Source organism: Cheilinus undulatus, linkage group 19, assembly GCF_018320785.1.
Source record: "Cheilinus undulatus linkage group 19, ASM1832078v1, whole genome shotgun sequence".
In the NCBI taxonomy this organism is placed as follows: domain Eukaryota; kingdom Metazoa; phylum Chordata; class Actinopteri; order Labriformes; family Labridae; genus Cheilinus; species Cheilinus undulatus.
Window position 1 is genome coordinate 23628512 of NC_054883.1, and position 26157 is coordinate 23654668.

At 40.8% G+C, this 26157-nt stretch overlaps 1 protein-coding gene across 2 annotated transcripts in view; it reads right to left on the bottom strand.

Annotated features, from left to right (window-relative positions):
* Window positions 1–6496: 6496 nt before the first annotated feature.
* Window positions 6497–26157, bottom strand: part of mkxa (mohawk homeobox a) — a 44200-nt gene continuing 24539 nt past the window's right edge. The window contains exons 6-7 of one of the 2 annotated variants that reach the window (XM_041813692.1): window positions 9001–9034; window positions 6497–8873 (exon numbers count right to left, since the gene is read on the bottom strand). In XM_041813692.1, the coding sequence (XP_041669626.1) occupies window positions 8669–8873; window positions 9001–9034 (239 nt within the window). In that variant the 3' untranslated portion in view covers window positions 6497–8668. Of the gene's footprint in view, window positions 8877–9000; window positions 9035–26157 lie in introns of both variants that reach the window. The other variant, XM_041813691.1, reaches the window with a different exon arrangement.

Here is a 26157-nt window from a genome sequence, read left to right on the forward strand (position 1 = left end):
AAAAAACAAAGCATAGTTTCTTCTCCAGGTGATGTCCTTGGACCAAATGTAACCCACACTTACTGAGCGACCCAAAATTCATTTCATATTTTAAATCACAGTTCAATTTTTTTTAATCTATAAACAAAACTCTGGATATCTCCTCTTCCATGCTGTGGGAACTAGCAAGGATTATGCTAGAGGCCTAATAGTTTCCTATGTCAGAAGCAAACAAAGTAAGGCTCGGGAAGCCCAAAGTAAAGGTGAATTTGCAGAGTGGGAAAAAAAGTATGCTGAATACCCATCGGATATTAACATGAAAGCAACGCTAGCAACGAGAGCATCTCTGAACTCCCATCTTACTCACAGGGCAGAGCAGAATATCAGGTTTGCTAAGCAAAAGCTGTATGAGAATGGTAATAAACCAGGTAACTACCTGGCAAAAATAATTAATAAAACGATGGACTCTCAGACAATTTCCTCTTTTAAAGACTCAAAAGGACATATTAAATCTGATGGAAAGAATATTATAGAAGTCTTTAAATATTTTTAGTCAGTTATACACTAGTGAAGAGCCTCAAGGATTACAGGGTTTGATTAATCAATTTATGTCTAAACTAACTCTGCCAAAATTAATAGAACAAAAACAAGGACTTTATTATCCTAATACAAAGCAGACTCTACAGCCAGGGAAGGCCCCATGACCTGATGGCCTTCGCTGTGAATTTTATAAGAGTTTAAGTTTGAACTGATAGACCTTATTCTAGTGATGGTAAATGAATCCTCTGAGACAGGTGTCTTGCCTAGATCCTTAACTGAAGCCAGTATTAGCCTCATCCTTAAAAAGGGGAAGCCAGCTGATGAATGCGCTTCATATCTCCCCATTAGTTTATTAAATATTGATTTTAAAATACTTTCTAAAATCTTTGCAAAACGTCTTGAAAAATTCTACCCTGTAATGTTATAAATGATCAGACAGGATTTATTATTGGTAGAAATTCATGCAATAATATGAGAAAGCTGTTAAACGTGATCCAGTTATCCAAGCAGCAGAACTTGGACAGTTTGGTGGTAAATTTAGATGCGGAAAAAGCCTTTGACCGTGTCGAATGGCATTTTCTTTTTTCTGTGTTAAGCAATTTTGGGCTTGGAGATATATTTTACAGATGAGTCAAGCTGTTGTATAACAAACCACTTGCTTCAGTTTGGATAGTCAATCCTCCTCCTGCTTCCCCTTGGGGAGAGGCACGAGGCTAGGGTGCCCTTTTGTCCCCACTGTTGTTTGCTCTGGTAATCAAACCCCTGGCTGAGGTGGTAAGGATCAGTCCAAATATTTCAGGAATTTCGGTCAGTGGTAAAGTGCATAAACTGGTTTTATATGCCGATGATGTCCTACTTTTTATAACTAACCCAGAGACATCTATAATTGCTGTGTTGGAGGTAGTAAATAGATTTAGTGAGTTTTCAGGGTACAAAATTAATTTCTCAAAGTCTGAAATTATGCCTTTAAGTAATACTTGTGTTAAACCCTCATGTCCTAACCCAAAGGCTTTACTTACCCGGGGATTACTATCACCCCTTCTATTGAAGAAATGTATAAAGCCATGAACCCCTATTAAAATACATTAGCGATGATTTAGATAGGTGGACATTGCTACCATTATCTATGTTGGGAAGGATAGCTTTACTTAAGATGGACATCTTGCTGAGACTCCTTTATCAAATGATCCCTATACTGTTGGGTGCTGAAACGGTCAGTATATTACATTTATCTGGAATAAAAAGAAACCACAATTAAAAATCACTTAACTACTGATGCCTGTTGAGGGAGGAGGTTTAGCGGTTCCGAATATTAAGACTCTATCAGTTAGCTGCACAACTGCGTTACATAGCTGATTGGATTAATAATGACCCAGAATCAATATGGCTAAACTTGGAATCATTTAACGCTGGTAAGACATTCCCATCTGTTTTATTTGCAATAGACCTAAAGAACTCCAAGACTGATTTAAATAACAACATAATAATTAGAACCACTCTGCAGGCTTGGAAAACAATAAGAAAGCTGGAGGGTCGCTCAAAAACCCTTTCCCCTCTGACTCCTATAGTAGGTAACATTGACTTTCTGCCTGTTTTGATCAAGGATTTAACATCTGGAGAGACAAGGGAATTTTGAAACTGGGCAATGTATTTGACTAAAGAGTGATGTTAATATTTGAACAGATCCAACAAAAATATTCCCTCTCCAGAAATCATTTTTTTTAGATTGTTACAAATTCGTAGCTTTATCCAAAAACAAAATGACTACAGTCACCCAAAACGTTGTTTCTGTGGGGATGAAATGCCAAAACTTTAGCGTATACACCTGAATTCGTTTCCATGCGGATGGGGCCTTCCTTTAAGATACTACATCACTTACACATTACCCCCCTGTTGTGACACAGGATGAAATCAAGTTTGCTTAAAACTTGTTCAAAATGTAAAGTAGAGGTGGGGTGCTATAGTCACTGCGTATGGTCGTGTATTCATATTGAAGACTATTGGGGTAAATCTGTGGATACACAAAGTTTGATTTTTAATGCCAACATAAATGTTAATCCCAAGTTTTTGCTCCTGGGTCGACCTAGTCCTCAGGTTAAGGGCTTTTATCGAAGAGTAATTGTACAGTAATTGTATTAATTTTAATTTTAACCCTTGTTTATGTACATTAATTAGTGCATTACTGTCAACTGTCTCTGTTATGTATTGAGTGTTTTTTATATATATATATATAAGAATTGAAACCAAGACAGTCTTAATGGCATAACAGTTATGTATGACATTTATGTCGTGTCTGAGATTTAGATAAGAACTTAAGTTCATGTGGCCAACGTGTGTTTTTGTTTTTTTCTCTTTTTTTGCTTTGTACTTTTGCACTTTTTAAAATGTTTGAATGTGTTAAAAGTGAAAAAGTACAATAAAAATATGTGAACAAAAAAAAAAAAATGAACAAATTTTATGTACAGATGTGTCACTCTAACCAATACATTTTTAATTATAAATGTACGTCTGGTATTGTATAATAAAAATTACCTACAAAGGCAGGGTCTTTAGCAAAAATGATTAAAACCACTGTTAGTGTGTCCATGCAGGAGGGGCGGAGACTGAAGGAGAACAATGTTCAATATAATTGTATTACACCATTAGTCTTGTTTTTTAAAAGCCATACTTTGTACATCTTGTGTAAAGATGTTCCACTCTTAATTTCAATCAGGAGAGATGTCATATTAGGCTAACAATAATTTATTTTATAAGTTTGGAAATGTTTGAAAATGTGAAATGTCATGACGGATGACTCCATCGGGATGTGTTTATCAAATTAAAGGGGTAGTGAGGAATAGAATACCCCCCTTTGGAGTCAAGACTCTGGCGGTGGTGATGGAAAGAGTAGGTTAAGATGAGGAATAGGCTTCTGAGGAGCTGGACCCAGGCTCTGATAAGATTACTTGGAGTTGAGGATAAAGGGATGCAGGATAGCATGGAGAAGCTGGACCTGGACACTGATGAGACTAAAAGACAAATGCAGCAATACGCTGTCTCCGGTCAGAGAGTTCTTCATTTTTTTCACAAAGTTCAGTGCCCTGTTTTAGAGGAATGAACCTTCACCAGCCACAATAACATTTTTTACACTCCTAAATCTTCATGCCGTCTCATGTCCTGTAATTTCTTTCTGCTTCTGACGTCAGAGGGGTCTCGGCCTTGGCTTTGTGGCAGAGCTCAGGTTCAGGAGGAGCGGTGCTGGCGTGGTGGAGCCATTAATACAAAGGAAAGAACAGGGAGAACAAGCCCCGAGGAAAAGGAACACACCTAGGAAGTGTGAGATATAAATCCAGTCTTCCCCTGGCCTCCCTGAGAGACCCACATGCTCATAAATCGCACAAAGGCCAGGCTGTCTATCGGCGCTATCATACAGGACCCACAATCCCACAATTGTTCAAATTATACATATAGACTTCCTTAGGTATCCACAACACGGCAGCGGATATAGAAAAACCCCATACTATCTTTACTTAAATCCATTTATCCCTCTGCCCTTTTGAACTCTGCAGAGACTGACTTTTATCTGATCTGGGTCAAACAAATAAAGCAAAACGCCAAACATCCTTCTAAAGGTAGCAAAAATACACAGGAGAGAGGAGGCGCTGGGGCCCAAACCACTAATGTGTGGGATGTGGTTGAGGCACATCACCGCTGTATACATTCAGCTCTTCCAATAGTTTGTCATGATTAGTTTGTTTAGGTCTAAAAACCACCCCGCCTTGCGTGTCATAAACAAACATCGTCTATATTATGAACAGTGTCGAGACGTGGCCAATGGTTAGAATTAAGATTTTAGTTTGGTGACATCAACAAAGCAAAACTCCAACTGAAAGTTTGTGTTTGTGATGGTCTTTTCTGCTCTTTGAAAGGGATGACACAGACCGTGAATGCACAAATCCGTATTCTAACATGAAGAACTCAAAAAAATCCATTTTATTCTCTTTAATACAGAAACGACAAGACTAAGCAGATTTATCTCTGCTTGCTTTTGCTGATACCTGTTGAACAAGATCTAAAAGGAGATGAGACCACATTTGAGTTAATATCTCTCGAGTAGAAATGAAGGGAAAGTTAAACACAGAAGCAGCTTTGCATGTTACTGCAACAACCCAGGAACTATCCCAGAAACACCTCAGAATAAAAGAATCGTATGAAAAAACATACACACAGAAACAAACTGCGCTTTTACTTTGAAAATCTCAATGGCGGTTTATTGTACCTGTCATATCAGCCTGGAATGAATGGACAAACAAGCTACACAAACACACAGGTGCAGAGATCTGACTGCAGCTCTGAGCAGAGAAGATTTTCCATCTCTTGAGTTATGAGCAGAAATTCAGCAGCTCTAGATTGATCTAGCCTCACACTGGTATTTGGAAGAATGAAGTGATTTAATGTGGTTACGCACAACAACATTTCCCATTGGTCATGGACAATAGTTGTGTCACTGAGAAATATAATTTGCAAAAACCAGACTGAAGACTTATATCAAACACGTTTGATATCGTAACACAAAGACTGAAGAAAGGCCGCCTTAAAACTGCTAAAATCGAGTCTTATGACCACCTTAGACCTAATAACTGAGACAACGGGAGAGAGCTGCGACTTTAGCAAGGCTCCCATGATTTTAGTCCGACTTTGGAATTTAGTCTGGGACTTTGAAATCACAGAAGTCGTTAGGTGTAAGGCCACCTTTAGACGATCTTTTGTGTCCACTGCCATCAGATTCTACAACAGAAGTCAGAGTCAGTCCTGCCATAACTGAAACGCACATCAATCTGATAGTGTATGCACTGCTGTGCTATTATAACCCTTAGTATCACCAGGGGTGGAAAGTAACTTATCACATTTCTCATATTACTGTGATTGATTAGCTTTTAAGGGTACTACACAGTTGCACAAAGAGAGAGAACGATTCCACATCCCAAAACAAAAGTGTTAATATCTCAGCGTTAAACATTTCAACTCCCAAAATGCCATTTTAATTCCATTCTGAGTGAAATGCTCTTTAATGTTTGAGTGATTTGACAGTGTAAGTTTCCAATCATGCCCTTGGGCAGAGTGTCTCATTGTTTTTGGATGTTGTCTGTTGTACAGTGATTCCTGCTGGGGTTCTTTTGCTCTTCTTCCCCAAGGAAACCTACCTTACCACAGATCTTCAAGAGTTACTGCAGCTGTGTTGTATTTAAAAAAAAATGGTGATGAAGAAATGTGTTGGTCTGGCTAAGGCCTAGCTAACGTTTGGCTAGCAGGCCCTAAATACAACCATTCACACAACAAGTAACCCTTTACCCCTTAACTATCACACACTCACACTGAAGCAGTTTGGCAGAAGAGCAATAACACCTTTTCTTTTACAGAAAGCTTTTAATGTTGCTGTCTTCGCTTGTTTTAATAAAGATATGTCCCGTTTTGACTAAGTGCTGCTGTAATTAATTCAGAGCTAATCGCTCCTCGAGCAGCCAGCGTAAACAAGCATTCACACAAGAAGTTACCTTTTCCCCCTCAACTATCACAGTCATGCCAAAGCAGGTCAGCAGAAGAGTGAAACATCTTTCCAAACATGAAAAGCTTATAGGGTTGTTTTCTTTGTCATACAGAAATGTGGTCCAGTTCTGGCTAAGGCGACTCAGCTGTTTTCTGTATCTCTATGACAGGTATGTGCTGGCTTTGAAGCTGATTCCCCTCATTTTAAGGCATGCACGACCCAAGTGCATTTACTATTTAAACAACGTGAGCAAAGGATGTAAAAATCGACTTCTGGACCAGGTAAAAAATGGGAAAGAAACCTGCTGAAATGCTTTGCATCAGATGTTTAGTAGGGCTCAGATGTATCTGTACTGTGTTGTTGAAAACATTTCTGCAAAATCAAACAGTTTAATTTTATGAAAATGAGCAAATAAATAAAGACACACTGCTTTCATTTCCTTCAGAGGTTTATTCATTGCTTTGACCATGAAACATCTGTTTTTATAAAAGAATTTTTACATGAGAGCAACAAAGAGATATGCATTTGGTCATTGGATTGGAAATCCAGTCTCTATCAAAACAAACAAAAAGAAAAATCTCAATTTATATAACTTAACAATAAAAAACAAACTTTCTTTGTTTTTACAAAGTCTGTAGTAATAATTTATAGGCTTTAATGCATACCGTGACTTCCCATTTGTCAGCAATGGTAGAGGGAAAGGCGTGTACAGTACCAAAGTCTGGGCTGTAGGAGGCTCTCTGCTAGTACTCGTAGTGTCGTTGTTGGGGGGTTCCTGCAGGTAGAATCAACAGAGGCCGCCCTGTCGTCTCTAGAGCCTCGTTCCCTCGCTCCTTCTCCCAGTGAGCCAGTATCGTGTGAGGTGTGAGGGTCTTGAGTGGTCCAGAGGTTCAGAGGTGCGATTAGAAACACAAGGCGGCCTGCCCGGCACTACCCTGCAGCTACCCTGCCTGGATCAGGTGTATAAAAAACACATGTGGGAGCCTGAAAACCCCCGCTGCATAAGCAAATAGTGCCTGGGGATTGGCTAGTGCGATTGATTTCATTATACATCCATAGGCACGCTAACAGGAATAATACAGGCTTGTCCTTCATTTCTTTCACTTTTACTAAAACTTCTAAATGGAGGCTGTGTTTTCTGGTAAAAACCACAATTGCAAGTGCAGCTTCATTTTAAAAAACAGTTTGCACATTCAAGACACAGAAAGGGTAAAAAAAGTCTCTTTGTGCAGCAAGTTCAAAATAAAAAAAACTGCACCATTCATGAAGGAGTGTACATTTTGACACACATAAACAGTACCTTAAAGATATACATAAAATTAAAAAGTCAGCACAGAGCGCCAACTTCACTTCTCCCACAAGTCCGACTTCATTTCCCCAAAACTTGGCTTCCTTTGCTACAAACGTTTCTAACATATGCACCATACAAGACTACTCTGTAGAAGAGATTCTTTCCACTGGATGACGAAAGAAGCCCTTAATGCCACATGGTTGAGTGAAACCGAGTACAAAAGTTCTGATTAAAAACAAAAACGACCTCACAAATATAGACTGACAGAAACAAATACTCTGAACACTTGCTTGGCCGACACATAGATAATACTGGAATGTATTTTTGAAGACAAACCAAGAAAAAAAGGGAGAAAGTCAAACGTTTAAGTCTCCTCTGGCTTCTTGTAAACAGCAATTTAAATGTAATGTTAAACAGCTGAGAGGGCTGAGGATCAAACGGCAAGGGTGGCTTTTCTCATTCACTCCAGTCTATCTTGTTCTGAGCACTAACATGTGAGAAGGCAACAGAGAAAAAACACTGATAATGCAAAGCGAAAACATCCCTTTTAGGTCATGGCATTCTTCTGTTTAAGAGATACCGAGCTGAGCCTTAAGAAGATCTACGTAGTGAACGTGACTTCACTGGGTCCAGCTGAGCGTTTGTGCACGTTTCTGTACCGAAAATCCTTCGCTGGTTGATGAAATCCAAGGCCGACATGTGGACAAGCTGGCTGCTTATCGAATGTTGGGAACTTATCTAGGCATTGCTGTCCTGCCAGCAACAAGAGGCGGACTCAGACAAAACAGTGTTCAGTTTACAGTCAAAATGACGACTCCAGTCAAAACAGGCATCTTCAGGGAAATACTGCTGGGTGTGTTCTTTGAGTGCTTCATTAATGTTTGCAAGAGTGAGCTCATTCAGTCATGTAGGCACAGGATGACTCTTAAGGAGGAGTTTCATTCACAAATCTCCTGAATCATGACTCTTTTCTTTGTAAAAGAGGCACAAAAGCATCTGGAAGTTTGCATTGACCACAGTCGGAGAGTCTAAAAATAAGAAAGGCACTTTGGCAAAGTACAAATTTTGTAGAATAAAAAAGAAGAAATAAAAAATAATCACAAAAATAAGTTAACATTACAAAAGTGTCTTTTTGTTGGAAATACTGCATCATCAACGCTTGTCTGTCACACATCAAGCCAGCAAAAAAAACATGATGGTCAAGGCCTCTTTTTGCACTTTTAAAGAGAGTTTTTCTCTCCTTCTTCCCAGCGCGGGGGAGTTTATTTGGACTCCAGAGCAGGAATGTTTGCAGGTTTTTGCATAGAGAGCTGGTAGGATGACGTCAGGAGCTAGTATTTCTGCACCAGCGGCACTTTCACAGTCTTGATCTCTGCTATATGGGACGACTTCTGGATGATGCAGCTGGTGGTCCCGGAGGCGCTGTCCTTCCCCTGCGCCAAGTTGGTCAAGGCCATGGCGGCGTTGATCTCCCTCCAGTACGTCTCGTCTTTGCCCTTCACCTTCTCCTTCTGCGCAGCTACGACGCCACCGCTGCTGCTGATGATCAGGGAAACACGCAAACATGCACAGGAAAGAACAAAACAGAGAGAGGGAGTTAGAGGTCAGGATCAGCTTGTAATGCTTGGAGTTAAAGGACGTCATCTCAAGAAGGTCGACTTACTTGTCACATTTACTCGATCCGTGCTCTGTGGTTTCTGGAAGCAAAAGAAGGAAAGAACTGGTTAATTTTGCAGATTTCTTCAGGGCTGATGAGAGTTTGTAAAGCTGAACATACAGGCTCAGGAGATGTTTGTGCGCATGGCTGTGTGTCTTTTGCAAACATGTGTTGCTCTGTTTTCTCTCATCACTCAAATGCTGGACCACGAGGACGTTTTTAGCAAGAAGCCATCAAGAAACAAGGTGACTAATAGGATTGTGCTGAAAGATGTTTCTTATGACTCATAAACTCCATTCTGTAATATTTAGCAGAAAAAAAACTAATGGGCCCGGGCCAATGTAATTGACTTGGAAATGAGATCGAATGAGAGAGTGTAAAAGATTCGAGGGGGAATAAGAGGGCAGAAAGTGAGTCAGTGAGAGAAAGATGGTTCTCTATCTCATATGTGAAACATTAGCGAGGAATAGCGGAGTCATTAAACAATGAAACCAAATTTCTCTTCGGGGCAAAACGGAAGACCGCGTGCATGTGCCGTTGTGCTGAACCTGTCTTCTGTCTGGGGTTCAGACTGAGGTGTAGGCCTCGCCTGGCACTGAATCTGATGACAAAGGCTTGGCGGTTCATGAGGCATTAAAAGAGAGCAGAGCGTCTGGATTTTCTAGCTGTGCAGCCTCCAGGCGCTTGCTTAAGTTGGCCAAACAAACAGCTAAGGCCCTGTGAGCTTTTAAGAAGTTCAGGTATAGATGATTGGCTGACTAAAGAATCTTCAAAAGAGGGAAAAAATCTCTAGAAATGTATATTTAGTCGCAGGGATGTGAATGAGAATTTAGAGAGTCAGGGCTCAAGCAGAATAAGAGGCCCACCACCAACCCATGAGTTTTCTTTTCCCTCCCAAACATTACAACAAAACATTTAATCAGTCAGTATGATAGACCTTTCTATGACGACAATGGGAAGTAACAATGAAATGGAGCTGACATTGTACCAGAACGTCTGATGCCGTAGAGTTGTCAAAATTTTAGAAACTTCAATGCTTTAATCACACACTTCAAAATAATACAAATCTTTTATTTGAGCAATAAATGCTGTTGAAAGGAGCTGAAAATTTTGAAAGTCTATTCAACAAGACAGGTGAATGAGAGAGAAATAAAGGGTTTGTGTCCATCAACAGTGCCCATTTTCAGTACAATTAACAATACGGTATTCAGTGTCCTGAGCACTAAAATGCTGTTTTTGTCACTGCACTCAGCACTCTCAGTCAAAAAAAAAGTTTAACTTTTGAAACAGCAAGATGGATGTCCTTTCTATATAACCAACCAACCAATCAAAATCAAGAACATTGCTCTCTGGTTTGTGCGATCAGCTTTATCAACAGCAATAGTGGAGAAGAAACCCATCCGATTCACCTTTTCTGAGGTTAAGCTTCCAAGTCTAGAGTTGTTTATGATGCCAGGACTCTTAAACCCTACATCCTAAAGTTGGATTGATTTAAGTACTTGTTGTTCTGTGCATTGGCATGTCTTCATTCAGGCTAGGAAGATCGTAGACTACCTTTCGTCTCTTTTAATCTTAATGGAATGAATGCACAATTTTTGATTAGTTAGCTTTGTGCTATTTTGTTGTCCCCAGAGTCTGAACTGAGTTAGGAGAGAAAGCGTTCAGGTTTTCACACTATAAGATAATCTTGCCAAATCTTGGCCTGACTCCTTCCAACAAAATTCAGCAAAGGCCAGATTATTGTATGGTTCTAAAGATTGTTTTGACAGATTTTCATGTGATGTGTTATGAGTTGAAATTAAACATGATCAGAAACCCTGTTGTGTGGGGCAGACACTGAGGAAAGCTGAGCAACAGCCAATCAAGAAGCAAGCTGACTGAAGGAGGAAGCACAACACACACAGCAATGGCAAAAATAGTAAACATACAGCACGAAGCTTAGAGAGCCATCAGAAACAGAAGATCACCTTGTTAATTTGTGGCAGCAACACCAGTGTTTATACAAGTACTGTAAAACTCCACAATCTGTCGTATAAATGTGTGACATCTCTCACATTAAAAGTAATGGGTGTGCGCCAGGTTTAACTTGGCTAAAGAAAGGCTAAAAAAAAAACAGAGATATTTAAAACCTACCATAAGAGTTCTGCTGAGGCAACAAAAAGTTACGCAGAAGTACTATCAATGAACGCAGTGCCAAATCCAACAACAATTGAAGTCAAACTTCTGCACACAGTCTCAGTAGTACAGATACATTAGAAAAATGTTGGTTCTGAGACATTGCTAATGTTTTTATGCAGTTCTTGTTAAGAACTTGGAAATTAAAAAACAAGAAACTATCTAGTACTGGGTGCCTTGGACATCTATTTTTGGTGATGTGGAATCAAAACAGACTTTAAAAAGATTTAACCTTAACTAGTTAGTAGGCCTGTTACTAGGTGTATCGATACAGATGTTACAGAATAGATATCGCTGTAAATGTTGTGTAGGCAGTTTTAGAATACACAACCCCCATGGTGAAGTTAACAAAAGCTGCGATAAATGGTGGCAGATGCTAAATGGCATGATGCAGTGCATGTCTTTTTGCACCGTAACAGGTTAGAGGTAGTATTTGCTGGATCATACAGTCCATCTACTGCCTGCAAGGCTAAAATCAAAGAAACTAGATTATATTGGGTCAGAAGTTGGACAAGAGTCATGCAAGCTGTGCAGTAAACAAGGTAAAACACTTCAGCAACACCAGTCTTAATAGAAACACAACACCTGTGTAATTAGCAGAGAGCAATAACAACTAGGCTCCGCAGATTAGTCGTTGTTGTCCCAACCAGCATTATATCCTATGTTAAAATCCTGGTGTCATAACAAACCTATACAATACTAGCAAAATTCAAATGGCCCTGATACATGTTTCAATACTAGGGAACTTATTGGAGACTTGTTTTTGTTTTTGATGCTTGAAAGCAACTAAGATGTGATCATTTTGACAACTCTGCAAAGTATAATTACATTCTAACTGCACCTTGACATTCAGGGTTGTCTATTTAACTGCTATTTTGTTAAATAATAGACAACTATTCTGACAAAGTTTCTGAACTGTCTACTCCATACATTTTCACTTTAGCAGCCAACTTCTAAGCCTGACATCAGAGCCACTTTGTTGTCCATCTCTTCCAAGAAAATTTGAGGATCCAAACTCTGATCCCAGCCCTCTCCAACAAAAAACACCATTATTCTTGCGTGAACTTAATTTCCTCAAACTTGCAGCCATCCAACCACAGTCACAGCACCCAGGAACAACGAGTCCCTACACACTTCGCCACGCCACATTTTCCAGTAAAGCAAATGTGAAAACCTGAGCTGCCATTTTAATGAGGCCTTCTCTCCGCCACCGTCACCGCAACACACCCGTCGACAGGCGTTAGTGACAGTTCCCTGCTGCTAATGAAAATCTGCACCCGTCATTTTCACTTGAGTTTCATCTCCCTAGTTGTTAGAAGGGACTGGAAAAGGTCACACAGGGACGCTGTTTTGGGGGTTAGGCATCGTTGCAGACAGCCACAGAGATGGGGAGCCAGACTCCTCTGGGTGTTGGAGAAAGCACACAAAAGGTTTTAACTGTTCTGCTTTGTCACCTCTAACCTCGCCTAAGCCCTCCGTGGAGTTTCCAAAAACCTGGATCCAGTGTTCAGGCTGCCATAAGCACCTCATTATCCCCAATGTATTGCTTTGTTCCTCCCTTGTTTTCCAAAAATGTTCCCCTTTAGAGTGACCCGCGCCGGGTTTTCAAGGCCTTGGGCTAATAATGGCCTGATTATGAAATTTCCTGTAGTTTTCCGTCCGTTCAGTAATAAGTATATTCCAGAGAGAGAGACAGACTTCACTCTGCCCAATTTTCTCCTGGAATGTGTTTGCACGTGTGAGAGGGAGATGAGGACATGATAACCCAGACATATAAACCACAGAATGAGATCTTAGCTCTTAGTGCGTCAAAGCGCTGCGACTGAATCCACACGTTCTTGTCTGACCACAACTCCCTGCTGTCCTATCTTTTCCTTTATCTCTCTTTATCAGCGAGGCCTCTTCCCTTTATTGATATTCCTTCAAGTTCCTGAGCTTCTGTCCTCTGCTTGTTCTCTCATTGAAGCAAGAATCTGCTTTTACACCTCCTGATCCAGGTACTCGAGATGTGCAGCTCAGCCAAGACAAATGTTTCCTGTCTGTGTTAAGTTTGACCATTTGCTTTGCCTTCTATTGAATCCAGGGCCGACCGAAGTGTTTTCAGTGCCCTAAGTGAGATTATCCTTTGGTGCATCTCACCATCACATCAGCTCACTAATATTGGTATGACAGTTTATCTCTGCAACAGTGAATCATTTTTATTTGTTGTATGGTAAAATACAAAGCTTAACAGTATGATATGAACTTTTAACAATGTGCAAAGAACATGCAATGAGAGAACTGCATTTGGCCCTTTAGGGCACCACTCAGACCTTATTAGGTGACTATCTCTCAGATTCTTTTTATGATAAAAACCTCTATTTGCTGCTATTTTATGCACTTGGAACACTATTCAAAATAAAAGTTGCTGAAAATTTGAAATGTGCCCCTCAAATTTACTTTAAAGCTGCGATCACTGAACCTGACACAACAGATAGACTTATTTTACATTGCTACGGCTGCAGGGAGATGCTGACGTAGCTAAAAGTTTGCCTAATGGAACTAATTGCAGATTGTAAATAACTGCAATTAATGCAATTAATCTTGACAGCCCTGTTGATACTGTATGGACAAAGGTATTCAGCCACCTGACCATTACTCCAACAGGGACTGTAATGACATTGCATTCAAATACATGTACTTTAATATGGAGTTGCCCACCCTTATGCAGGTATGACAGCCTCCCCTCTTCCAAGGCTTTGCACAAGATTTTGGACTGTTTCTGTGGGAATTTGTACCCATTCATTCTGTAGAGCATCTATGAGGTCAGCCACTTAAGCTGGATGGGAAGGCCTGGCTCCCAATCTCCGTTCTAGTTCATCCGAAATGAAGTTCTTCGACACCCAACTCATGAAACAATGTCTTCATAGTCCTTCTTTGTGCACTGGAGCACAGCCATGTTGGAATAGAAAAGTGCCTTCCTCAAACCGTTGCCACACATTTGGAACAGAACACGTATCCTCTGCTCCGTAGTACGGTGTGCTTTACACCACTCCAGCTAATGCTTGGCATGGGACCAGGTGATGCAGCTCCTCGGACATGGAAATCCATTCATGAAGCTCCTGATGCACAGTTTTTGTGCTTACATTAATGTCAGGAACCTCCTGCTTTGTGGCTGTTGTTCCTAAATGCTTCCACTTTCTAATAATATCACTTACAATTGACTGTGGAATATCCAGCAGGGATGAAATATCACCAACCATCTTATTGCAAAGGTGGTATCCATCACAGTACCACTCTTGAAGTCACTGATCTCTTCAGGACGACAAATTTAGGATCACAAATGTTTGCAGATGGAGACTGCATGGCTAGGTTCTTGTGGCAACGGGTCTGATTGAAACATCCAAATTCAATATTTAACAGGTGTGGCCAAATACTTTTGTCCATATCTCAAGGGCAGTTGTAAGCTATATATGGAAAAAATCTAGCTTATGTGTTAGGAGGTGAATAAATGGATGTCCATCTCTTCTCTATTTTAGACTTTCTCTTCCTGTATTCTCTTTATTGCTGCAAATGTTCCTGATTAAAAATATGCACCGTTCTCCATAATCCCAGCTCTGTAATTACAGGAAAATTACACCATTTTGAGTGTGTTTTATGTCCCCCCAAAAAATGTTAGGTCGGTTTTTACTGCTGCGGTGTTCGTCGTATAGATGAGTTGGTGGCAGCAGCAGGAAGGTCACTACCAGCCACATCAACGCCACCAGAAGAGAGCGTCTCTTTGTGTGTTGTGGACTCTCTGTGGGCTGCGAAGTACCGTGTGTGCAAGTCTTTCCATCCACAGCGTTAAGTGTTTCCAGTACAGCCACTGTCCAGATGCTCCTCTCAGAAAACAATGTTCCTAAAGGTTCCTGGCAGGTGGAGTGAGGTCGGATGCAGAGGACTGCCCCCTTTGGATCAAGCACTAGTCCTTGCCCCCGACCCCAAGATCTGGAAATGCACCACTGCTTACAAAAACTCAATTTCCAAGGCTCTGTGCCTAAAACATCTAAAACTCAGATTTTTGAAAACAAGAGCAGCGCCAAAGACTCAATAAATCTGCAATAAATCACGCAGGACCTTTAAATATTTTCTCATTCTTTTTTCCATTTTTAATACCTTGCTACTGAACACTTGGTCGCACTTTGCTGTTGCCTTTGGGCTTCACTGACAGCAGGGTTTCGTGGACCGCCACAGGGGAGAAGATAAAGAGCTGGATGGTTTCTGGCAGCACGCTGGAAGTCCAAAAATACTAGCTCACTTTACATCACCACAGGGCAATGAAGAGAGAGCAGCAACAGGGTAAAAAGCTTTAAGAAAACTTAGTGAAAGGAGGGAAAACAAGCAGGGGCTGACAAATTAGAGAGTGAGGTAACACCTGCTAAGACGACTGCGGAGGAGAGCAGTCGACCATCATCATTACCATCTGCTGCTGTTGTTAGCAACATACAACAATAAACAAGGAAGGCTCTGTTGTACTAACTGAGGGCTGGACTCAATTAGACAGACAAATAAACACCAGCACAGACACATTTGTTTTGACGTTGAAGGTTCAGGCTTGTAGTTGGTGGTCTTTACAAATGTGACTTAGAATAAGTGTCAATTCTTACAACACTGAAAACAAAACGCAGCCAAAAACATCAGAGGCTTTACAGCGTGTACTACAACCACAATTCCAAAAAAGCTGGGGCGCTGTATTCAGTGTAAACACAAACAGATGTCATAAACCCATATTTTATTCACAATACAACATAAACAACATATCAGATGTTGAAACTGAGACATTTTACCATTTACTTAAAAGTATTAGCTCATTTTGAATATGATGGCAGCAACTCATCCAAAAAAATAGGGACGGGGCAACAAAAAGCTAATGAAAAACAGCTAGAGGGGCATTTTGCAAATAAATGAAGCACAGCAGTAGTTCATGCAGGACATGATAGTCATATGTCCAGCTGAGATCAGCTGACAGCCAGCTGATACTAATCATTGCCTCCAGCTACCACAGACTATCACATGTTGTGCTCTCAACACAGCTGTGTTTTTGAATATGACGTACTCACTAATCCCTGCTTGCATTAATGCTTTACCAGCACCACATTGCTGGTGCTAGCAAAGCTTAACTTCCTCCACCCCAGCCTCCTCCTTTATAGCATGTTGCACTCTCATTCAGATCTATGCTACTATGGATTATTGGCAAGACTGGATATAAAAGGAGCATTTTAGAGAGACAGAATCTCTCAGAAGTAAAGATGAACAGAGGCTCATCAATCTGTGAAAAAGTGTGGCTAAAAATTGTGGAACAACTTCAGTAAAACTGGAGGGACTTCTAATATATCCCACCATCTACAGTTCATAATATCAACAAAATATTCAAAGAATCTTCAGAAATCTCTGTGAGCAAGGCACAAGGCTGCAGGTCAATATTGGATGCTGGTGATCTATGGGCCTTCAGGTGGCGCTGCATTAAAAATAGCCATGATTCTGTACTCGAAATCACTGCATGGGCTCAGGAACACTTCCTGAAATCAATTCCTATCAACACAGTTCAAGTTAAAGTTGTATCATGCAAAGAAGAAGCCATATGTGAACAGGATCCAGAATTGCTGCCGTCTTCTCTGGACCAAAGCTCATTTAATACAGACTGAGAACATGGAAAACTGTTCTGTGGTAAGATTAATCAAAATCTGAAATTCTTTGTGGACACAGCAGACACTCTGATGGTATGGGGTTGCATTAGTTCCATATGTCGTGGGCAGCTTACACATCTGGAAAGACACTATCAATGCTGAAAAGTAGGTAGAGGTTTTAGAGCAACATATGCTCCCATCTAGACCACGTCTCTGTCAGGGAAGGCCGTGCATATTCAAGCAAGATAATGCTAAACTACATACCACATCCATCACATCATCATGTCTATGTGTTCCTGTAAAGCGTCCTTGGGTTTCTTGAAAGGCGCTATATAAATTCAAGATATTATTATTATTATTATTATCACAACAGCATGGCTTCACAGTAGAAGAGTCTGGGTGCTGAACTGGCCTGGCTTCTCTCAAGACCATTAACCTATAGAAAACATTTGGGGCAAAGAAGACCCAGTACTGCTGAGCAGCTAGAATCCTACATCAGATAAGAATGGGACAACATTCCTCTCCAAAATCTCCAGCCTCCTCACATCCCATGCTCTATGGCTTTATACTATACTATCAAGCAGAAACAAAAGTTTTATCCTCAGATCAAATAAACACAACTGAGCTGATTTTATTTATCCGAGTGATTTGATTCAAAAAATTCCTCGAGGCAAATTATCTGCCTCAAGGCTTCGCTTAAATCACATATGTATCCATATACGTCCACGCTGTAAGCCTGGACATCGCACCGTGTTTTGCACAGCATGCTGTGTTTTGCACGGACGGCTATGTGTGGCACAATGCACTTGTTTTCGCTATTACTATAACGTAACATGCATGATGTGAGGCGTGAAAATCACGAGGGAAGATATATAGCAGTAGTTCATTTAAGGGACCAATCTTCTTTTCTCATTTGTCCAGCACTACTTCTCTTAAAAAAAGAAAAAGTGACAGAGTAAAAAAATGCAGTATTTCTTATTAGAGCACTTGATTAATCGCCGGAAGAATTGTTAGAGTACTCGACTACAAAAAGAATCAATTACTGCAGCCCTACTTGAGTTACAGCCACCTGTTATCTCCATTTAGTCTTAAAAGCAGCCAGAATAGCTAATCTGTAAATGTACGTTTTTTAGAAAGCTGCATCAAACATCAGCAGGTAGAAGGTCAAATGCTTTAACTCTGGCCAGAATAAGACGACTATTGCACAACATGGACCCACACACACACAGCCACACAGATTCATCCTTGATTGTTAAAGTAAGGAAATGAGCTCAGCTGATTTCTCCTAAAGCACCAGATGAGAAAGAGAGCAGTTTGCAGACTCAACAATCCCCTCACTGCTGACCTATGCAAGTTCAGGTCAGGATGAGAACATATCATCGAGTCAGCGCTCGGCTTCTTTGATTTCTCAGGCGGACGGTAAGGATCTGAGGGTGAGTCAGGACTTACTGTCACCAGGTGAGTCAGTCCTCATCTCTGGACACAAACTCAGATGTGAAGAACAAAACAACAATGTCTAAGAGGAATCATGGGAAAGAATCGTTACTCAGCCCTTAAAGCACTACTAAGCCACTGCTCACACATATATAGAGTGCAGAATAATATTCACAGCATCACCTTCATAAAAACAGTTAAAAGCAACAGGAGAGGTTTATATTTAATATTAGACGTCACCCTTTCTCAAACATTAATGAACGGGATGCTCGACTTTCTCTCTCTTCTCTTTGTCTGATCAACTGCAGATACACACAGGTGACTTAAGAGACCTCGATGCCTAATGGAAGTTGGGGAGATTATTTCACTAGTTTATTAGTCATGGACCGCTTGCTACAGATCTAAAAAAAATGTTAAAATAGATACAGAGAGGGGAAAAACACTTAGGCGGATGCTGTCTATCGAAACTCTGGTTAACAGTATAGGACACATGCAGGAAACGCCACCTGCAGAACAAGATGTGCACAACATTTTATTTTTTATGAACTTTAGAAATAAAATCTTACCATGCATTTTTATTGCTGCAGCCTTACATCACCCTCATGATTTCCCTCAGAAATGTTTGTAAATTCTAGTACATTACAGACTTCGCTTATCCCATGTAAATTATGGATGGGTATCGTTTGGGTTTTTTCTGATACCAGTGCTAAATTGGTACTTTTTATATGGTACTGGTGCCTGAATGGTGCCTGAATCAATACTACTGAGAGAAAAAAAGTGTGTTGACAGTCAGCTAGAGACTAAAAGCTGTCTGGGTAGAGTAAATGATACACAGGAATATCTTTATAAGATATGGGATAAGGAAAAAAACAGTGTAACCCAACACATACATCACACAAATTCCACCGTGTCCCCTCTTGCCTACGAAGTATCAATACCTGTGTTGCAATTCGGTCCAGTAGATATCGGATGTGTTTGTATCAGTACAATATCAGTACCGGATTTCGATACTCATCCCTAGTGCAAATGCACCACACCAAACACTGATATTAAGAGGTAATTCATGAATTATCAGAGGTCCACAGGTAATACTTTTGACCATTGCATATAGTACTCCAGTGATCATTTACAACAGTGACATTTGAAAAGTTTGGATTCAAAGTCTTCACTAGAATTCTAAAATATTCACAGTCATCAAGTTTTGCAGTTTAGATTCAGTCTGCAGAGTTTTCTAAGGAAAAGGTGGCAAAAACTGGAAAGTATCTTTTTCCAGTTCAGTTCGGATTTTGGGAACAAAAAAATTACGAAAAGTTCAACAATTTCAGGTTGTGCAATCCATCCTTCAAGATTAGTAAAAAGATTATCTGTAATTTTACAGAGAATGGCTTTGTGAATGAAAAAGTACCGATGTACCCGTTAGAGCCAAAGTACTAAGATTGCATGAGTGTTCTAATAAAACATCATTCGTTGCTCCTCTTCTGCCTAGAGGTCTGGTCTAATTTCATCATTCATTCATCAGTTTTTAATAAACACAAACTGACTGACTTTTTGTTAATGGGCCATAAAAGATGCCCTATTATGTCACTACAAACATTACAGCCTTCAATGTAGTAAAGATATAATCTAGCATGTTCTAAAATCACAACAGCATCTGTAATAAAACTCTCCAGTAAATGTCTCATGAATTAATCCTGGTGTAATGTCACAGACTGTCTTCTGCAGTCATGACTGCACGGAGCATAAAAATTTGTAGCCAAACTCGTCTGGTTCTGACCAAAAAGGAGACGAGGGAATGCTTTAGGGGACGTCCCACGATGCTATCTTTGATCTGACGACAAACCAAACCACAGTCTGCATCATGAGGGGCAACACGGAGCCATCACTCTGAGGATTCCAGATCTTCCTCTTTTTGTATTAGTTTAATGATGTAGGTTTTTAATGACGTCGGGAGGAGTCTGTAAATGAAGTTAAAGATGCCTCAGCACTGTGCCGCCTTGTTGTCTGCCAACGTTTCTTTTCTATTACTCCTTCCAGCCATCTCTCTGCCTCTCTCTGTCTCTACAGGTGGTGAATAAGTCCGAGGCTCCAAAGAACCAAACTGTCAATTCCACTTAGCCGGCCAAAGACATCATACACTCTGTGAATTTAATGCCTTCTCTGTTTGTCTTGACAGCACTTTCATCATTTAAGCAAACACTGAACAATTAGCTCTTCCACTATTAAATAGATCATAGACACAGTGACAGAGCCAGACAGATACCAATCTGCTGCCCAAATATGACTCCCATCCTTTCTTTGTTTTGTTTCCACGTCTGCCCGGCAGATGACACACTGGTGTGGCTGTGGTCAGGGCAGATAACCAACATTCAGCAGAGAGGACTCCACTCTGTGTCTTCTTGCTCGATGGAGAAATAATAATAGTGTTTCAAGATGCTTAAGTGCTGCCAGGTTGTCATTGTGTTTACGAGTGCCAGTAAACACAGTGTAATCAGGGCCCCAGTAAATCAACCAAAATGGGAAGATCGTCTCGACGGAGAAGTAAATACGTTGTCATGGCGAGCGTGCAAGTCTTTCTGATGTTTGTGCGGGAGGGCGTGACTGCCAGGGTGTCACGGACAAACAAAAAAAGATCAGGAATTGGGAAATGGCGTGACAACAGACGATCACAAGGACATGATCAGCACCCCAGAATTAAAAGGAGAGATATCATCAGAGAATCAGAGCCTGGGTTTCCCTCAGTTCAACCCTGTGGGCCTAGACGTCTGGGAGGTTTTGTTTTATGTCTGTAAGGTCAAAGCCATCCATCACCGTCTTCTTCTGCTCATCCGGGGCCGGGTCTAAAGGCAGCAGGCTAAATAAACCAGCAAAGTTTTCCAACATCTTATGGGGGACTGGATGTATAATCCCTCTAACACATTCCGGGTTTTCTCCCAGCTGGACATACCCACAAGACTTCCAAAGGTAGGTACTGATCAGATGCCGAACCACCTTAATGGGCTCCTTTCAACTCAGAGAAGCAGAGACTCGCACCCCACCTGGAGGAAACAATCCACTGTTTTCTAGCAGAGAACCATGGCCTCAGACTTGGAGGTGCTGACCCTCATCCCAACCCTGTTGCACTCATCTACAAACCACCCCAGTGCATGCTGGAGGTCCCAAACTGAGGACGCCAACAGAACCACATCATTTGGAAAAAGCAGAGATGGAATTTTGAGGTCCCTGAACTAAAAAACCCAACTTGAGATCCTGTCCATAAAAATCACAAATAGAATTGAAGATGAGAGGCAGCCTTGGCCGAGGCCAACACGCACTGGGAATGTGTTCGACTTGGTGAAGAGAATGTGGACACAACTCTTTCCAGCCTTGGGGACCCATATTCCCACGGTACCCCCCATATGACCAAACACATGAAGACTGGATGAGCAAACTCTCATGCTCACCCAAGAAGATCTGCAAGGGAAAAAGGGCTGGTCCCCTCTCCTAGGGCAAAGGTTGAATCCACATTGTTCCTCTAGCCAATACTGAGAGATAAACACACTTTTTTACTGTAAAAAAAGTCGGATCCACGATGATTTTTTGCATCACGCTTATAGTGCTGACTTTAGTGCAAGATAGCTCATCTTTTTTTACTAAGGAATTTGCTCTAATAGTATGCAGGTGCAAACCCAGACCCACCATATTTAGCATGTTTTGCAAGAGACCACGTGGCACATCAGGGGCTTTGCACTTAGCACACCAACATCTAATGACAAAATGGAACAGAAATAGGATAAAAACACTGGCCTTTGTGGAAAGGTGCTATCTGTGAAAAGGCTAATTTGGATCTAAGTGGAGCAATTTTGTACTGAATTTTGACTCCTCCTCCTGCTCCTTATTCATATACATGCAATGGGACAGGGTGCTGTTTGCTCCACTGAGCAGTTGCATGCATTTTGCACACAGTTAGCAAGAATTTCCCTTTTGCATGAACTCTGTGGAGTAGATGCTAGATTTTTTTTTTGCCATTTCCACGGCCAAAAAAACATACAAAGTGGTGCATTTCTTTAGTGGATCTGCCCCCAAGAGCATCAAGTGCAAAGAGAGGCTGAGTCAACAAAGCTGGGAGAGGAGTGGAGGAGCAGACAGTCTGGTAGTTGTTTTACATTTGGAGCTTTATTAAAAAATGTTCAGGGCTCATGGTGGGCCTCCTCGAGTGCGGGGCATCTTGACCTGATCGTACAGGTGTACATTTTGCCTACATTTAAGGCAGATATATGATTTATAAAGCTGGCATGTACAGATATATCAGCTGTGAATATTTATTGGGTTATTCAGCAGGACAATGATCCCAAACTCACCAGCAAGTCCACCTCTGATTGGCTTAAAAAAACAAAGCAAAGGTTTTGGAGTGGCCTAGTCAATGTCTGGACTTAAATCTGATCGAGACGCTGTGGCATGACCTTAAACAGGCTGTTCATGCTCAAAAACCCTCCAATGTGGCTGAATTCAAACAACTGTTCAAAGATTGGGACAAATTTCAAAAGTCTAATTTTGTTAAAACTGTCTTGACAAATCAGTCCTAAAAGTGTCTTGTGTGATTGCATTGTTTACCACAAGTTTTAAATCTTCCGTCAGTTTTCCAAAGATACTTTACCAACAATTTTCTTGGGGAAACCCTGACAGCACTTATTCTTAGGATGACAACTGAGACATATCACTAGATTAACGATGAACGTCAGAGTCTGTTATCATGTCTCTGACAGCATTGGTAATAAAAGGGAACAAGCCATGACAGTGATCCCAGATTTAGACTATTACATCACAGCTTTGTGTGGATAATCCTCGGGGAATAACCGCTGCTGTTTGTGGTGAACTGAACACACACACATTAGAGAAAAAAAAAAAAAAAAACAGAAACCGCAAGTAAACATTATTCAGATTTTTAAGTGTTTTCATGTGTTCAAAAATATCTTTTGGAGGCGAAATGATACGTTAGCGCTCAACTCCCTGCATCATTATGCTGCAATTCTTCACAGTGGTTGGTTGAACGGCCCTCTTACGCTCCTTGGGGATTTCTGTGTGTATGTGTGTTCTGTATCCTCGCTGGGTCACACCTCTGCTCTCTCATTAAACCTCCCTCTGCTCGCCTTCATCCCGTGGGAATGCACAATGGCAGCCTATTGTTCTCCTCGGTTTTTTAAAATGGAAACAATTTGTGTTTTATACGGAGCAAGGCAGCGCCGCTCACTTTCCCTGCCTGTGCAGGCAGCTGGGAATCAGGAGACGTGACTGTGTGAGACCACTGTCGTGCTACGGATTTAAAAACGATCAGGTTGAGAGAGCACGTTATTCCTCGCTCTGTCACGTCAGCTGTGTATGAACCATCTATGTCAATGTCCCTGCAGGGTGAACACAGTCTCAGTCTGCTGCTGTCTTCTCTGTCTGCCTAACACCCAGACTCTGTTAGTGGTCACGAGCCAGTATCCCAGCTTCCAGTGACAGAGATCTACTTTTTATCCACCTTTCCATTCGCATGAAGCTGCGCTACGTCTCAGTGCCAGGATTAACTTCACCTCTGCCAACTTCATGTTGTTCCCACCATCAGAGCAGCCACTCCCTAAAGGACCCTTCCCCGCCTTTATACACTTCAGTGAAGAGCCCACGTTTTACAGACAGGGTGCAAAACTTAACTTTGATGCATATGCCTACAAGTTCTCACTTCCAACTCATGATGTGGAGCAGCTTGGTCGGTGGCCCAGTGCTTCAAGATCTAGAGCAGGGGCTCTGGATCAGTTTAAAAATGCATGCATGCAAAAAATACAATCAAATATACTAAATTAAATGGTCAAGCAAGCTATAATTCTAAACTATTGTTGGCAGACAGTTTTAGTTCTGTTCGGTGAAGGAAAATAAAACTATGTTGGGTAGATTTAGGACAAAGACCATAATTATCCATTATCTACGCCACTTTACTGTTTGGTCCTGATCCGAAACGTCTTCCCTGGACTGGCCTCTGCTCTTATGGGCCTTGTGCAGACAAACATTTATGCTCACAATCACACCTACAGGCAATTTAAGCCACCAGTTAACCTAACAAGCATGTTTTTAGCCTGTGGGAGGAAGCTGGAGTACCCAGGGAGAATTCACATATGTATGGGGAGAACATGCAAACTCTGATGAGGGATTCAAACCAGGAAACTTCTTACAACTCTAACCACTGCACCGCTGTGCAGCCCAGGAGAAAGACCAAGTTTAGGTTTGCCTAATATCAGCTGCTAGATGCTGCGGTTCAGGCCTGCAACCCATGCACACTCTGGTCTTAAGGTAGCTTTGAGTCAGACTTTACTGCACATCATGCCCCTCTCTCTCTAATCCCTGTTTTGGACTCTTTCCACTGTTGTCCTCTAGAACAGTTTCTCAACCTTTTCAGCCTGCCACCCCCAAAATAAAAGTGCGAGAGACCAGGGACCCCCAATGTATGTGAAGGTGGTTGGAGCATAATTGAACACAGCAATGCACAGTCAAGAATATTTATGTGCAGACTTACATTTTAAGGTTTTCTTAAACAGTACATAGATTTGAGAATACATCTCACAAATTACTATGTTTCTATATTATATTTAACTAATTTTATGTGTATATTTGCATTAAAAATGGGTAAAATATATAATTTGAAATCATTCTGAAATATACTTTGTTTTTTATAAAGCATCTGGCAACCCCTCTCAGTGTCTTGTGACCCCCAGGGGAGGTCTGACCCCCAGGTTGAGAACCACTGCTTTAGAACAAAGGGTAAAAAGCCCCAAAATAATCAATAAAAAAACACATGTAAATCAAGAACATAAATTCTACTATCAATTGAGGTTAAGTACCAACCACAATGCATTTATAATGACATGATGACTAACCAAAGCCCCTTTTACATTGTGAGTTTAACACTGGAGTTTTATGCCCATGTTACCTCTCCCTATTAATGTAAATATCATAAAGTTGTAAGAAGAGAACAAAGTCATTCCACCACTTGGCTTCACAGGTAGAAACGAACATAATCTGTTCTGTTTGCGTGCCAAAACCATAAGATATGTCAAATAAAACCTGGGACATCCATGTTATGCTGTTGCAGATTCAGTAAAAAAAGTACAAAGGTGTGATGTTGGAGCTTCGCATCGTGAACTCACAATGTGAATAGGGCTTAAGAAGTACATAATGATTGTCATGTAACTACTGAAACAAGCTGTTTTAGTGTTGGGGTAAAATGTTGCTAAGTAACCAGTTAGAGAACTCAGATTACTTTTTTGTTGTAACAAGTATCTTAAAATATTTCTCTGTTAAAAAAGTTGTAGTTTGAACTCAGTTGACTGAATCTGAAATAAGTTGATCTTATTTTGTCTATTCAAAGTACCTCTAACTGAAGTTATTTTTATAAAAATCATCCAACAATTCTCTTTTGTTAGTGTAGCCAATGCCATTCATACACATCCATGAGCCACTGAAAAAGCAGTCGAAGCAAACTGGGTTAAGTGTCTTGCTGATTGTAGGAGCTGGGGATCGAACCCACAACCTTTGGGAACCACAGTCACCCCTTAAAGATGACTTAGAGGGCACCTACTCCGTGGAAACATCTCCATAATGTTGAATTTTGGACAAGTGGAACAGGAGCATCACAGTGACATAACTTTAAGAGTCCATGCTGTCTTTTTTTCAGTGAAACAGCTGCATCTAATACTGTACTCACCTTCCCTGGGGGAGAAAAATTGATACAGCATAGTATCGCGATATTTTGTCTGGCGATATATCGTATCGTCTTGTCCGCCAAGTATCAAGTTTTTCAAATTAATTGCTCATATGAAAAGAAGGCTATGATAATGGAAAAATAAAATCAAATGTTTGAACAATTGTTTGTCCAGTACAAACTGCATGCACCCAT